This window comes from Myotis yumanensis, unplaced genomic scaffold (assembly GCF_028538775.1).
Source record: "Myotis yumanensis isolate MYYU_CA2020_CCGP unplaced genomic scaffold, mMyoYum1.0.hap1 SCAF_9, whole genome shotgun sequence".
NCBI lineage: Eukaryota > Metazoa > Chordata > Mammalia > Chiroptera > Vespertilionidae > Myotis > Myotis yumanensis.
Genome location: NW_027223760.1, coordinates 6,947,475 through 6,964,568, shown reverse-complemented (window position 1 = coordinate 6,964,568; position 17,094 = coordinate 6,947,475). Strand labels below are relative to the sequence as shown.

Genomic DNA, 17,094 nt, shown 5'->3' with positions numbered 1-17,094 from the left:
CATAAATTTATATTAAGTAAATTATATTAACCAAATCATATACAATGAAGAGCTAATATGCTAATTAGACTGAACAGCAGAACGACAGTCTGGATCTTCCGGATGAAGCCCGGGCTGCGAGGCCCAGGGCTGTGAAGGCAGAGCTCCTTGCACAAATTTCGTGCATCGGGCCTCTATTATGTTATAAAGATGCAAATAGCCCTTGGCAGAAAAAAGGTTCCCCACTCCTGCTCTAGAGTAAAGCCCATCAGGTGTTGAGCATCTACAGATGCATGTGGTGAAACCAGAGATGACAGGAATATGTGCTGAAGATCCCCTGGAGTTCAGAAAGCTCTGACCAATGACCTCAGTAAGGCTTTGGTGGGAAAGCAGACTTGAGACACTGTTGTTTTTGTTCAAAGGCCTCAGGGGATCCAGGTAACCGGGATACGTTACTTTAAGATTTGGAAGCTCACAGATCACTTGTCCTGGTTTGGAAGACACCATGCAGGCCCTGCAGGAGCCCCGACTGAGGCTCATCCGGGTGGGGAAGACAGGGGCTGGGAAGAGCGCCACTGGGAACAGCATCGTGGGCCACAGCTGTTTCCTCTCCAGATTCACAGCCACTTTAGTGACCAGAATCTGAGAGGTGGGTTGCTGCAGGTGGGACAGGTGGCATGTGGAAGTCATGGGTACCCTGGACTCTTTTAGCTCCTTAGTCCCCAAGACAGACCCTGGGTGCCAGGAGCTGCTACCTGCTGTCAGCGCCTGGGCCCCACGCTCTGCTCCTGGTGACTCAGCTGGGTGGCTTCACTGAGCAGGACCAGCAGGCTATGAGCGAGCTCAAGGTCCTGTTTAGGGACAAATTGGTGGTTCACATCATCGTGCTGTTCATGCACAAGGAGGACCTGGGTGGGGACTCTGCAGGATTTCCTGTGCCACACTGACAACCATGCTCTGCGGGCTCTGGTGGCCGAGTTCAGGGGCTGAGTGTGCTTCTTTGACAACAGGGCAGTGGGCTGGGAGCAGGAGGCCCAGGTACAGGAGCTGGTGGTGCTGGTGGAGCGCCTGCTGCAGGACCATGGGGATGCCCTCTACTCCAACGAAGTGTACCACCTGGCACAGACACTGGCCTTCTCAACCCCTGACGAACAACTGTGATGGGTGGCAGAGAGGCTGCTGGGCTGCACATGGGGGCGATGAAGGCGGGGCCTGCTGGGCGCACTGTGGGACTGGGTGATGGCTTGGAAGCTGCGCACATCCCCGCTGCTGGGCGTCCTGTTCAAGCCTGGAGACTGCTCTCCAGAGACTGGTTCCAGGCTGTGGAGGAGACCTCTCCCGAGTCACGGAATGTATCTAGGTAGGACTTGGACCCATTACCTGACAACCACATTCTTCCCTGGTGTCTGTGCCTCTGAGGCCCACAGGTTTTCCTTGTGTCCCTCACCTGGCAGTAGCCTACCAACTCAAAGACAAAAGTCCTGCCCACTCCCATCTCCTCTCCCCCCACAAAAAACGCCCCCAAAACAAACCAGCCCATGGGACCTGGCCCTGCCAGAGTTCTTTCCTGAGCTCTTCTCTTACTGAAGCCTAAACTGTTGATGCTCTTGCCTGTTTTCCACTGACCTCAGGTTGCCGTGGGGATCCTGAAATCATCCCTGCTCTTCCCAGGGGATCAAAGGCCAGAGCCATCACAAAGACTCAGTCCAGACCCATTTATTTCAATTGAATATGAATTGTATGAATAAATGCCTTGGACATTCATGTTGTGTTAATGGAAATCAATATTTGCAGATGTTTGTTCATCTGCCTTATATGCCCATTGAACAAAGACAGTGCTCTGTCATTCCTAACCCCTTCTGCAAAAACCACACACCCAAGTGCAGACACACACACACACACACACACACACACACACACACACACTCGGGTGTGTGCCCATAAGAATACGAAGCACTTAAGAACTGTTCATGTCCCAGGAAGGCCATCTTCCTTTGTGTCCCCATTCAGACCCTTCAGCAACTTGAATGCAGAGGCTTCTACAAGTTCAAGGAAAATTGAACTAGAGACTCAAATTCCTAGGAGCCACTGAGGCCTCCAGAAAGTCTACTTCCAAAGAGGAGTGTTCTCACTGGCTGACACACTGACAGGGTGAGCATAGGCTTTTCAAGTCACAGGTAAATAAAAAGAAATGGAGAGGTTTGGACATTTTTATTTCAATATCCAAGTAAAGGGCAAACAGGTCTTAGTGGGCTGCGAATTGGTGATACAAGATGTGGTAAAGAGTCATTCCTCTGTTCCATGCAGGTCTGGGGGAGTCAGCTCTCTGGTCCAGATTAGATGAGCCAGGTTAGCCCGGCTCTCCTGTCCACCCACACTTGCACTGCCCTCAGTGTCTCTATGCTCACAAACTCAAACTCACCTCCAGTTCTGCTGGGTAACCCCAAATCTCTTCCCTACAGTATCCTCTGCCTTGTGTCTTCACAGACAAACTCTCCCAGGGGCCTTCACATCATTACAGAGACACGTAAAAGGGGGAAATAATCTGCAACAGCGGAGTGCATATGGGAGTGAGGCCCACAGCCCTGCCTGGAAACCATTGGGAACACAAAGGGGAAAGCCAGTGCCAAATGCTGAGACTGGACATTTCCTCTGCTGCCAAGGGCATTGTGGTTCAAGGGTTGAGCACAGATGCCAGGGAGGCACTGAGAGGAATCTGGATTTTGGACTTGTCCACTTTTCTGGCCAGTTTTTGTCCTCGGGGCTTTTTATCCTTTTTTTTTTCTGATCGGCTGTCCAGGTGCATTTTTAATGTGCTGATGCATTAAGGTAAGTGTATAGGGGAGTTTTGGATTATTTTTTGGTCTGTTTTACTGTTTTATTTTATCTTAGTTGTGCCTGGCTTTAATGTGGTTTTTGTTATTTTTCCCCTGACTTCATCTGCCCTTGGGTTTAGCTGGCACAAATGGCATGAATTGGTTCTTTGTGCTCTACCTCCCAGACCAGAGTGATTTAAGCTATGTAGTCTCTGGTGAGGGAGGAGACCTACAAACCATTTGCTCTCAAGTGCCCTTGGTTGGGGAAGATAAGGTCTTGTGATTAATAAGCTGGCTGCAAGTCACCCAAACAGTTAATTTTCTCATCTCAGTTTCCATTTGTCCAGGAATTTTTCTAGATTCTTACTATCCTGCCTCACATGGACCACAGAACATCTTGCTGGAGAAGCCTGCTGCTTCACTAACAAGGTGCACACAGACGTGGACTGAAATAATGTGCATCACCGGTGGTGCTAACACTTGACACAGGCAGGATTTCTCATTTGCATTTTCCTAAGTTGAATCTGTGAACTCTTCATAATATATTATTGCCCGATTATGCCAATTGTGTAACTTCCTCAGGTTGTTAGCCTTGTGGGTATTGGTGGTGAGTGAGCCAGGAAGATGGTGGTGGTTACTATCACAGCATAACAAACCATCCCAAAGCCTAGTGGTTTAAACCAACAACAATCTTTACTTTTCTCATGAGTCTGCAATCTGGGCAGGATGCAGGGGGGTGGCCCATCTTTGCTCTTTGCTGCTTCACCTGAGGTGGCTCAGTTGGCAGCTGGAGAATCTGCTCCCATTGTTGCCTCATGGGCACGGCTGGCAAGTTGTTTCTGCTGGAGATGAAAGACCAGCCAGGGGGGTGGGCCAGTGTCTTCAAGTCCTCTTTGTGTGGCCTCTCGATGGGAAAGCTGGGCTTCCTCCCCACATGGTGGCCAAGTGCCAAGCCCACAAACCCTAGGGAGCAAGGAGGCATTTTCCCTATCTCACTTTTAAAAAAATATTTTGATTTCAGAAAGGAAGGGAGAGGGAGAAAGAGACAAAAACATCATTGATGAGATAAATTATTGATGGGCTGCCTCCTGCATGCCCCGCACTTGGGATCGAGCCCACAACCCAGGGATGTGCCCTTGTCCGGAATCGAACCAGGGACCCTTCAGCCCAAATGCTGACGCTCTACCCACTGAACAAAACCAACTAGGGCCCTATCTTACTTTCGAAGACACAATCATACACTAGTTGTCAAAGCAGTCACAAAGTCCATTAAATTTCAAGGAAGGGGACAAACCATATAATTCAACAGAAGGAAAAAGAAACTGATTATAAGAAAAATGGATGGGATAGAATATATTGTTTTAGTCATCTTTGGAAAATACAATTAATCACATTAACAAATCATAGTAAATTAAGAAAGAAAAATAAAATTTACATTATTTCCTAAACGTATCCAGTATTTTTGAAAGCATATTCCGAATCCCATTTACAATATCTTCAAATATATTTCTTCCAGCTTCTTCTCTAATATTTTTAATATTTTCCTTATACTTCTTCCATAAGGATTTTTTTTTCTCCTCCATTTCTTGCTCTGATATTTTTCCCTCAGCCCATTGCTGTTGAGCTAGTTTAGTTTCCTCCCATAATTGTTTCTCATAGATTATCTTCAAGTCCTCTTCCTTACATTGCAGCTTTTCCCCTACCTCCTTGTAGATGGCATCAGAAAAGTGAGCCCCTCCGTTCTTCTGCACCATTTCCTCTATCAGCTCCACCAGTTCCCGCAGTTGAGCTTCCTTCTCAGCCTCACCTGCACGTTGATTGTTATTGAAGGCACAGCAGCGGTTCCCACACTCCTTGATGATACTTTGCAGTTTTACGTTTGATGATTCTAAAAACTCAAGCAATGTCTGATCACCCAAATCATCTTTGCGCGTGAACAAGACGATCATGTGGTTCATGGCTGGCTTCCCAAAGAGAGTCTTGATCAATGCAACCGTGTTCTGCTCCTCCTTTGTGTAGCGGCCCAGCTGCAGAACCAGGATGATGGCGTGGGGCCCCGGGTAGGAGAAGAGGACACACTGGCTGATTTCCTCATAGGCGGTCATCAGATTCTCCCTGGTGTCAAAGAGCCCTGGGGTGTCCACGACAAGAAGCTTCCTCCCCTCCCAGTATCGCTCTGCTTTCTGACAGTCCGGGGTAACAGCATAGGCAGCAATTTTAGAAACAAATTCCTTTCTCCCAAGGATGGAGTTTGCTGTTGCACTTTTCCCACTTCCAGTTTTCCCCACCAGAACAATCCTCAGAGTGTTGTCCTGAAGGCCAGCCATTTCTTTCAAGAGGCTCTGAGGTGCAGGTACCAACAAGACCTTAAGGAAGGGAATGAGAAGGGGAAAGGATACTTAGGTAAGTGGGGACCATTCCCAAACCTCTTTTCTTCATTCTTTCCCTCTCTGAAAATTTATAATAGTCTATTACTCATCTGGAGGAAATAATAAAGCAAATTTTTCCCACAAAAGAATACAAGGTCCAGGTGCTTTCATAGAACTCACTTAAACCTCTACAAAGCTAATCATCTCAGTGTTATGTGAGCTATTCCTGATCATATAAAAAAGAGGGAAATCTTTCAATTCTTTCTCTGAATCAAGTGTGATATTAATCCTAAAGTCTAACAGAGATTTGACCAATAAATAAAGCTACAGATGTGTCTCATTTGGAAATATTCATACCACAGTTTGTTGTTTCAACACATTATTAATAGATGAGGTAGAAAATTACTGATGGCAGTCAAGACATTTGACGGAATTCAAAACTGATCTATGTTTAAAGCATTTTATACATTGGAATTAATAGATCATTATCTAACGTGATCTTATATAACTAAAAATTTAAATTTTATCATCACTTTTTCCCTGTAGCTGAGAAAGAGTAGATTATAATGTTAAAATAATGGGTTATAAAGTTTTGGGATGAAGAAAAAGTAGATACTTCTCTAACATTATTTTATATAACTGTAAATTTAAACTTTTGCCATCACCATTTTTTTCATGCAGTTGAAAAATAGTGGATTATAAAGTTAAATGATGGATTATAAAGTTCATTTCAATGAAGAAAAAAAGAGAGTTATTCAGCACCATTGAGAAAAAGAACAAGGAGAAAGGACTAGCTTTACAATGAATCAAGCGTTGTAATTTCTATGATTACAGAAGTGTGATATTGTTGTATGAATAGAGCTAATAGTGAACAAAAAACAGAAAATTCAGAAACAGACCAAATTAATCATACCTTAGTCACTTATATTCAATTCAATGACACTATGCTACAGTTAGGTTCAATAAGACAGCATACCACATCAAAGGGGCCAAAGATGATGTGATAAAGCAAGTTTGGAATATCTGTATAACCATAAAGAAAAAAGATAAAATTGCATTTATTGCCTCATGCCATTCAAATTGTAAGCAGATTAGAAGTTTAAATGTTGCAAAAAAGCATATAACTAAAAGAAAAAACATGGGTAACTTATTTGTAACCTGGAGGTAAAGAAAATATAAGATTTGAAATAGAGTAAAGAAAAGGATGGATAAGTGTGATTACATTAAAATATCACAGATAATGTGGGACAAAAGACACCTTTGAAAAATTAAAGCAAAAATGTCAAATTAGGGACAGTAATATTTTTCAGCTTACAACAAAGGGGGTAAATGTTCCTGCTATACACAGAAAATTAAAAAGTACAGAAAGTAATAATAGCAACTTGATAGAAAATGGAGTAAGAGATGGGAATCAGTATTCAGAGAAAAATGAATTTAAATGTACCTTGAATATATCAAAAGACATTAATATACACTCAGAAAAACAAATCAAAACACAAAATAAAGTCACTAAAATATTAATTAAATTACACCTCTATTTCTGAGGTGAGATACTATTTGACACCTCCAGGTTTGGCAAAAGTCCAAATGTTTGCCAGCATAATCTGTTAGTAAAGGTATGAGTGAAGCAGGCCTTCTCCTGCATGGCTGGTGAGAATGGAAAAACAGTCCAAACCTTACAGAAAGGAAGTCAGCACTTTGCTGCCAACATACATATGCATTTTCTCATTCATTGCTAATCCCCCATTTTAATATTTACCCCTTAAGTACACTGACAAAAATGCAGAAAAATGACACATAAGGCTATTTATGGCATCATTATATGTAATAAAAAAAAAGACCCCCAAACCATCAAATGGTATTCAATAGGGATTGGTTGAATTATCTAAGATATATTCACACAGTGAAAGACTATCCAACTGTGAAAAGGAATGTGTCTCTCTATACAAGCATGGAGAGGTCTCCAGGATACATCATTAAGTGGGGAAAACAATGTGAAGAAAATAATGTAGAGTTTACCTCCCATTTCTGTAACAAGGAAGAATATGCGCTACATATATAAAATATAAGACATATTTTTTTTTCATATATATGAAAAGGCAATAGCAGGATACTCTGAAAACTAAACCAACAAAAATTTACTTACATGGGGATGGGAGAAGCAGAGTGGAGGGAACAAGGACAGAAGCTGGAAACTGATGTCTTGGTTACACTAAGATTTCATAGATTTGATCTTGAAACCATGTAGGTAGTTTACATAATTATACAAAAATTATATTTTAAAATTCTAAAACCAAAATCAACTGGCAAACACATCTAATTGTATACTGTGGGGTGGATGAACCATATAAGCAATTGGTCCAAGATACTTAAAAAACAATAGAGGCATAGAGACAAAATTAGGCATAGAGGCATAGAGATAAAATGAGCCTAGCGACAATGACCCCCCAACCCTTAGTGCCTAGAGTGTGGTTTTCAAATGCCATTTCCCACAAAAGTTAGGGTTTTATAAATAAACTACTGATTCTAGGAATAGACAGAAAATGCTTCAGTTGAGCCTTCACTCTCTTGCCAACAAGAAAACCAGGATGCCCTCAAAAATCACTGGGATCTCATGGAAAGGACTTAAGAGCCAACTTCAAGAGAATGCAACTGGACATGGATGGGGCAATGTGAGCACCGATAATTACTCCAATGAATCAAAATATATCAGATATCTTAAAATACACGAGTTCATAAGAAGGCCTTCTGCTTAAAATAGTCAATCGCTCCCTTGGGAGTTGCTAGGAAAGCATCTTCTTGTTATGAACATTGACAAATAAAGGGAAAGAATTGAGCATTTATCTTGTCTTTCAGATACCACTGTACTTCATGGAAATGAGAGAATGGTTGGAGGGAACTTTCTCTTTATACGATTTTCCCATCTAATAGCTAAGGGAAGAATGATAGGATCTGATATCATCCCTGTTAGGTTTGATCGAGTAATTGAATCACTACCCCTCCCCTAGGAACTGGCTTTTCAGGCTATTTCACTATGGACATTCCCTTTGCTGAGACCACATTCCATTATCTTTTCCGGTATGCATAAAAAAGTCTCCATCTAGAAAAAGCCTTCCAAAAATCCTTTAAAAGCCATTGACTCCAGTCACCGGGGCCTGGAGCCATTTAGGTTCAACCACCTCATGTGTGGATGATCCAATAAATTCATAATCCCTCAGCACTCTGGCCACCTGCATTCCTCCTTCGGCGACCTAACAATCACTTCTGACCCATAATGAAACTTAGGCCATCATTAATGTCGATTTCTGTCAAATAAAGTGAGACAACTAAACATTCTATGCCTTCTGAGGGAAGTTTCAGCTGAACCTATGATGTATTCCCACCAAATAGTCAAACTTGAGTCAGATCAAGCCTCTCCTTAAATATAACTTCACACAAAGCACTGGACTAGAAGAGCAGGTGAAATGACATTGTGAGAATGTTTATCAACAAAATGTAAACTGCCCGGTTCTTTTGGGAAAAAGACTTTCTCCTTCTTACACAGAGAAATTTTCCAGAAAGAAACAGGGAAGATGAGAAAGCTATATGCTAAATTAAACATAAGAGAAACCAAACAATTGCAATTTATGAATTTTAATTGGATCCAACTTCAAACAGTTTTTTAAATTATGAGACAACCAGGGAAATCTGAAGGCAACTGGGAACTAAAAAATTCTATTTGCTTTTTGAAGTCTGATTATGGTCAGATTTTTAAATGATTTCAAATATTTACTGATAAAATGGAACAATGACATTTGCTTTAAAATAATGTGGGGTGGCTGGGGAGTGGTGAGTATATAGATGAAACAAGATTGGCATCACTTAATAATTGTGGAAGCTTGGTCTAGGTACATGGAAGTTCCTTGTATTGTTTGTTTATCTTTGAGTAAATTAACATTTTTCAACAATAAAAATTTGATATGTGTGTAATATAACTACGGCTGACACTCTATACCAAACACCCTGATAATTTTTTTATACATTATCTTACCTACTCCCCCATAATAGCCTGCAAAAAGCTCATTTTATTATTTAACTTTTTATTTTTTTAAATATTTTATTGATTTTTTATAGAGAAGAAGGGAGAGGGATAGAGAGTTAGAAACATCGATGAGCAAGATCGATCAGCTGCCTCCTGCACGCCCCCTACTGGGGATGTGCCCGCAAACAAGGTACATGCCCTTGACCAGAATCGAACCTGGGACCCTTCAGTCTGCAGGCCGATGCTCTATACACTGAGACAAACTGGTTCAGCCATATTTAACTTTTAAAATAAAGACATTGATGTAGCTTGAAAATGCTCAGACACTTGCCCAAGGTCACAGTGCTAACAGGTATAGGGCAGAGCTGGGATCAAATTCAAAGTCCATCTGACTACCACCTTCCCTCCTAACCACTGCACACATCTGCCTCCTCTCAGTGTCTTCTCAGACCCAGGATTCTAAAATTACATTGAATCAAAGCTAGATCAAGAGAGGGCAGGGAGGAGAGTCCACACTCTTTCCAGAACAGAGAACTGGTAGGAAGCCTGTAACTAGGGACATTAACTGGTGGGTTTCACATACATTGTTTCTGCAGAATAGCCAACCTCTACCCATGACACCCCCTCCTCACCTCACATGTCACACTTACTCAGGTTAGAGTTTCTCTCTGCTGAATGATGAAAAGGATTCAGCAAACGGCAGTGCAGATTTCCTCTGGCCTTAGTGTGGACAGCCCTTAGAGTCACCACACTCCTTGGGACCCTGCTTCTTTTTCAGTAAAAAGGGGGAGTTAGACAGGGTGGTCTCCAAATTGCCCTCAAGGTCTAAAGGCCTGCCTTGGGGACACTCATTTCCTATCCAGGGAAAAGGAAGGCTTGTCAGGCAGTCCTCAGTGTGTATCAGCACAGCAAATGCATGAAGGTGCACCAGTCAGCACAAAAGTATCCTGTTCAATATGAGACATGTAACAACTATAATAAAAGCATAACATGCTAATTAGACGAAACTACCTTCTGGGCGTCCTTCCAGAAGAAGCCAGGGCTGGGAGTGCCAGCAGAAGCAGGCTGTCAGGGCTATGTTGGCCAAGGCCCTTGCACGAATTTCATGGATCAGGCTTCTAGTTGTACTAATAAAGCTCCTGACTCCCCTCCCTATCTTCCTTCACTACCCTCTGACAGCACCCTCCTCCCCCCAACCCCCACCCCCTCTCTGCTTCTGGCACAGAACCTGGTTCTTCCTGGAACCAGAACCCACACCATGAACACTCCATAGACCTGCTGCCCAAACAACTCTAGTGCTCAGGGCTGCTTCTCAGCCAGACTCACCTTCTTTTCAACCAGTTGATGAGTTCTCAAATGTTCTCCAAAGATACTCTTCCAGCTGGTGCTTTTGTTTTAACTGCGAAGAAAAAGAGTTCACAGCCTCTTAAACCACTGAACCAGGAAGCATAGATTGGGTGGAGCCTGTGGAAAAACTGTTTGCCTTTAAAGAGACAGTAATATTTCCCCTAATTTGGTGGGTGCTTTCATTTTGCCAAGTTGAAACCTTTTCTTCCATGTGCTTGCTCTTGTACCAAAATTACCAAAGCTATATTTGGTGTTTGGGGTTATAGTAGTGGATCCAATGGCCTTTATTAAATGACATAAATCTTACCCCAAAAAAGCCAGGCACAGTGTCTATCACCTTCCCTGGTGCATTGGGAGACTGCGGGGTCATTCTGGAAGAAGAAAGTGGACATAGGGCTTGGTGTATCCTTGGGTCTTGCTGGTGATGATACAAAATGAGTTTTGAGTCTATTCTTTCAGGAGGGTTTCAAGTTACTCATTCAGAAATTAACAAAACTCAGGTACAAAGCCAAAGGGGTATAAACCATTGGGAGCCAAGTGGAAAACAGGAAGGAGAGGCCTGGGAAAAGTCTTCCAATGATCAAAATCTCTCTGTTTTTGTTTGTTTATTTGTTTGTTTTATCATATGGTTCTTACATGGTTGAAAGTCTACATTGTATGGCATATAAAGATACACCCAGGGAGTAGATGCAACCTTCCCTCCCAGCCTTCCTACCTTCTCCCTCTCCAGGCCCAGACAGAGGCAGCTTATCCTAGATTTACCAGTGGATGGATCCAAAAGGATCTGGAAATTGTTTCCAGGTGAGAGGCAGGCTGTTGAATCTCTTATGGTTGACAAGATGTTCTAGTTCTCCATTGCATCACACAAATAGATTAAATTTTGATTACACATTTTGCTTCACTAGATTGAGAAAGTGGGTTAGTCAATGCTTAAGCTTGAGGATAGGTACTAAGGAGACCAGATGTGGCATGAAGTAGAGGACAATAGGGTTGCTACCCATGGAGGGAAGCAGATAGATTTGGAAATGATGGTGTAAATGGCCATATTATTGGACCAATTACTGGTATGAATGACTTTGGTCACCTTGAAGGAACCCAGGTAACAGCTTTTCTATTTCCAATAAAGACACAGATCAGGACCAGTTATATAATTCAGAAGTTCTGGCACAAAAGGAAAATACCAGGCCCATTGTTTAAAAATCATGAAGAATTTGAAGATGACAGTACAGAGCTTTAAACCCTCTAAGCACAGATCCTTGAGCAAACCTACAAGGCACACATCCATGAAGCTCACCCTGACAGGCTGCATATATATGAGTCCAGAGCAGAGCCAGAACTGCATTTCCTACTCAAAATGCCTCCACCACTGCCCCAGTTTCACTTCATTCTCCATATTCCCTGAATGAAACTGGTCCTGCCAGAAGCTGCCTTTTATGTTTTCTTGGACAACTAATTGCTTCTCCAAGCACACTCATAGGTTCCCAAAAGGGAAGAGGGAAGTGGTTGAAATAGAATTCATAGATGCCTTAGGCAGTGGTCGGCAAACCTCGGCTCGCGAGCCACATGCGGCTCTTTGGCCCCTTGAGTGTGGCTCTTCCATAAAATACCACGTGCGGGCACGCACGTACAGTGTGATTGAAACTTCGTGACCCATGCGCAGAAGTCAGTTTTCGGCCTGAGTGAGTCTATTTCGAAGAAGTGGCATTGGAAGAAGTGGGGGGCGAGGGATGGGAGACATGGTGCAGGGGGAGGTGCGTGAGATTCATGCATGAGCTGAAATGGAGAGTGAGTACCCAGATCTTCTGCTGCATAACAAGGTACGTTGGTTATCAAGAGAAAACGTTTTGAAACATTTCACTTCCTTATTAACAGAAAATAAAGCATTTCTCCTTGAGAAGGGTGTTCACTATCCAGAACTAACGAACTATCAGTGGATCCAAAAATTTTATTTCATGGTAGACATTACGTCTCATCAAAATCAGTGTAATCGTAAACTACAGGGGAAAAGAAACACAATTTTTTCGATGTTAGAAGAAGTTATTTCATTCGAAAACAAATTATCTCTTTTTGCTCAAGATTTTGAAAGAGAAATTTTGATTCACTTTCCAAGCCTGTTGAAACATTGACAAGAAAATAATTCTGATATTGACATTTGCTATTTCAAAACAACACTTTTAAATATGAGGGAAGCTTTTCTCAATAGGTTTCAGGAATTCAGAAACAGCAAAGTGACGTTACCCTTTGTTAAAAAAACCTCTCAATGCTACTGTAACAGAATTAAATTTTCTCCCTTTAATATTGACATTGGCAACTTTGAAATGCAATTGCTGGATTTAAAAAACAAAGAACTGTGGAGCTCAAAATCTGAACACCTTTGTGCTGATATGGAAATATTGGAGAAAAACAAATGTGAACTTAGTTCACAGCACAAGTGGTCTGCTTTGAAAGACCTGGAGAAGGAAGATATGTTGATTTTTAACAGCTGGAATAGTATTCCTGACTCATATAATCAACTGAAAAAACTAGCGTTTGCTGTTCTTTCCTTATCCAGGTCTACATATTTAGCGAACAATCATTTTCAAGCATGAAACTTATCAAGAGTAAATTGAGAAGTCGTCTTATTGATGAGAACCTGGAATCATCCCTAAAGTTAAAAACAACAACATACAAACCTGACTTAACCAAACTTTCCAAGGAGATGCAAGGCCATTGTTCACATTAGTGTTTGTCAGTCATTGTCATGATTTAATTTTATGGATATTGTAAAGTAAATTGTAAGAAATTTAATTTTATCAATAAATAATATCATTATTAAGTATGATATCAAGTTTTATTCAACATACCTATAGTTTAACTAAGACTTAAAACTTTAAGTAAAGTTTATTAAGGTAATTTTAGGTAACGTTGTGGAGTGAAAGAAGATGTAGTGTCGAGGATTGAGAAAGGTATGTTGAGATGGTTTGGACATATAGAGAGGATGAAAGAAACGAGATAGACAAAACAAGTATACAAGACGAGTGCGGATGGGAGAGTTGGAAGGGGTCGACCTCAGTGAACATACCTCAATCAGATTGAGGACGTTTTTAGCAAAGGCCAGCTTAGGAGTACCCTAATTAAGTTAATAACAATGTACCTACCTATATAGTTTAAGTTTAACAAATTTGGCTCTCAAAAGAAATTTCAATCGTTGTACTGTTGATATTTGGCTCTGTTGACTAATGAGTTTGCCGACCACTGGCCTAGGGAGTAGAAGGAGGAAAATCAGAGTACTCCAAACACAGTGGGAAGCATTAGCATGGGCACCATGGCTTTTAATTTTGTGTGTGTTGGCAGTCTCTGAATTTGATCTCATTTGGCTCATTTTATGGTAGTACTAGAAGCCTGGTGCATTAAAATTCATGCACTCTGCAGGCTCCCTCCGCCTGACCTGAGCCCTCTCCGGGACCCCTTGGGGGATATCTGCCTGAGCCCAGTTTCTGGCTGAGTTGTGCTCCCGCTGTGGGAGGACACTGAGGAGAGGCCTTCCTTGAGCATCATAGCCACTGGTTGTTCCTCCGTTCAGGCTATTTTCATATTACCATTTTATTATGTAGGATTAGTTTTTATTTGTTTCATTTAGCAAGCATATGTTGAGTGCCTACTGTGTGTTCTCCTTATACTACCTGCTTTCCCAAAGCTCAATGGTTCAGTAAACTGCTTGACACTTTGGCAAAAGACCAACCTAGATTTATTATTTAAAGTTACTTTGAATAAATACAAGTAAAGACAGACATGTTCATTCTTAAACTTGGAACCTTTTTTCCTTTAATTCAACAAATAATTAGGTGTGCCCAGGAGCCGTGAGTAAGACTGTAGCTAACAGTCCAGAAGGAAATACATTCTTATTTGTTTAAGGTGGGAATTACAATTGTGATAAATAGAAGGAAGTGTCGGGGGACCTTGCTTAGTCAGGAGTTAGGGAAGTCTTCTTTAATTGAACATAATTTGCAAAGAAAACTTAAAAGGCCCTCCTACTTTTTGCTTACATTTAAAATGGTTACCTCTAATAAGCTTTAGAATTATGTTCATGAGCAATTTATTATTTTCAAGTTAGTCGTCAAACTAAATTCTAAGTCTTTATAACCTTGAAATGGGCACAAATGTAATATCTGTATGAAAATTTGCTGTTTCATTGATGTGTATGGGCTAAATAAATAAATTTTGAGAGCCTCCTTTCCACTCACCTTGAGTTGCATTTCTTAATATCCACTGGTTCTAGTGAAATTTCTTCAGTAACAGCTAAAAGGTTTGGTTTTTAATGTAGCTACATGCAATTTTGCTAGATGGTAATAATATTTGATTTATAAATTATATTAACAATCTTAAATTAAAGTCAGTGATATGAGGTTTAGGCCTAACAACAAAAAACAATTTCTATAATGTTTTAATTATCATATATTGCAATCTAGTTATTTAAACACTATCTATGAGTTTTTACTTGTATATTAAGTGCTTAGTATTGTTCCTGAAATTCTCATATTCTAAATGCTTATTTAAAGATAACTTTTCCAGAAGAACTGAGTAGTCTTTCACTTTCAAAATCTTAAAACTGCCTTCTGTAATTTTAGCAGAAGTCTGTGATAATGTATCTTAACCCTTTTTACAATTTTTATTCCCTTTCCTTCTTTAAGTCGTCACCATTCTGACATTTCTGTAGTTTGTCTCCTCTTTATATATTGGGAGAAGTATTTTTTTAATTTTATTTTGAATGAATAAAATATTTTATTTATTTTTTTAGATATTTTAAATATTCACCTGAGGATATGTTTTTATTGATGTTAGAGAAGATGGGAGAGAGAGAGAAACAACAATAGGTTGTCTCCTGTACTCACCCTGACAGGGGATCGAACACAAAATCTTTTGGTGCACAGGATGGTGAACTTCTAACCATCTAAGCCACCATCAAAGGTGGAAAGATTTTAATTTTGTGACTTTTGTTTGGAATAACAGAAGATGTACATCTTGAAATAAAAACTTCAAAAGTAAAATAAATAAACGAGTAAATAAAGATGGACAATAAAATTATTGCATTTTCAAGTTTCCTGGACTAATTCTTTATGTGATTCATCCACCACACAAAATACAATTAGATTTATTTTTTATTAATATTTCCAAATGAGATATGTCTATAGCTTTATTTATTGGTGAAAACTTTGTTATACTTTGGTATCAATATCATACATGACTCATATTAGAACTGAAAGGTTTCTATCTTTTTTACATGATCAGGAATATTTCACATCACATTAAGATGATCATATCTGTAAGGTTTAAGTGAGTTCCATGTGAAAACACCTAGACCTTGTACTCTTTTGTGTGAAAACTCTGCTTTATTATTTCTTCCACAGTAGTTGAAATGTGTCATCTCTCTGCTCTTACTGGGTTCAATATGAATAATAGATCATTACAAATTTTTAGGGAGGAAAGAATGAAGAAAAGAGGGTTAGGAATGGTCTCTACTTAGCTAAGTTGACCATTTCCCCTTCTAATTCCTTTCCTTAAGGTCTTGTGGGCATCTACACCCCAGAGCTGCTTGAAAGAACATGGCTAGCTGAGGATTGTCCTGGTGGGGAAAACTGGAAGTAGAAAAAGTGCCAAAGCAAACACCATCCTTGGGAGAAGAGAATTTGATTCTAGGATGGTGCCCATACTGTTATCAAGAGCTGTCAGAGAGCAATGGGACACTGGAAGGGGAGGAACCTTCTTGTCGTGGACACCCCAGGGCTATTTCACACCCATGAGACACTGCAGACCACCTGTGAGGAAATCAGCCTGTGTGTCCTCTTCTCCTACCCTGGGCCCCATGCCATCATCCTAGTTCTACAGCTGGGCCACTACATGGAGGTTGAGCAGAAAACTGTTGCATCGATCAAGGCTCTCTTTGGGGAACCAGCCATGAATCACATGATCATTTATTCACTCACAAAGATCAACTAGGGGATGTGACACTGCAGGAGTTTACAGCAAATGCAGAAATAAGCCTGCAGAGCATCATCAAAGGAATGTGGGAACCGCTGCTGTGCCTTCAATAGCAACCAAAGTGCAGAGGAGGCTGAGAAGGAAGCTCAACTGCAGGAGCTGGTGGAGATGACAGAGGAAATGGTGCAGAAGAACGGAGGGGCTTTTCTGACGCCATCTACAAGGCATGGACAAAATGTCAGGCAGAAGCCTTGAAGATAATCTATGCTAACCAATTAGAGAGGAAAATTACACTAGTAGAAGAGCAATGTTCTCAGGGGAAAATACTGCAGCAAGAAAAGGAGAAAAAAATAAAATTTCTAAACTGCGAGTATGATGAGCTAATTAAAAATGTAAGGTCAACAGCTGAAAGTAATATATTTGTAGAAGTTATTAATGGGATTTGGAAGATGCTTTCAAATAAGTAGCATAGGTTTTGGTAACAATATAAATTTTATTTTTTTCTTTTTAATTGACCATGATTTGTCACTGTAGTACATTGTATTTTTAAAAGATGATTATAGCAATATTTTATATCCCACCATTTCTTTTATTATTATCTGAG

The 17,094-nt window shown here is 40.7% G+C and overlaps 1 protein-coding gene and 1 pseudogene across 2 annotated transcripts; one reads left to right on the top strand and one right to left on the bottom strand.

Annotated features, from left to right (window-relative positions):
• Nucleotides 1-484: 484 nt before the first annotated feature.
• LOC139016732 (GTPase IMAP family member 7-like) lies at nt 485-16,957 on the top strand (annotated as a pseudogene).
• Nucleotides 3,467-10,609, bottom strand: LOC139016113 (GTPase IMAP family member 7-like). Of its 2 annotated transcripts, none has more exons than XM_070423735.1 (2): nt 10,512-10,609; nt 3,467-5,161 (listed from the first exon to the last, which is right to left on the bottom strand). In XM_070423735.1, the coding sequence occupies exon 2, from the start codon at nt 5,120-5,122 to the stop codon at nt 4,232-4,234; it is 891 nt and encodes a 296-aa protein (XP_070279836.1). In that variant the 5' UTR covers nt 5,123-5,161; nt 10,512-10,609; the 3' UTR covers nt 3,467-4,231. The 2 variants fall into 2 exon arrangements, with proteins under 2 accessions (XP_070279836.1, XP_070279838.1); XM_070423737.1 differs by lacking the exon at nt 10,512-10,609 and adding an exon at nt 9,836-9,915.
• Nucleotides 16,958-17,094: the final 137 nt, after the last annotated feature.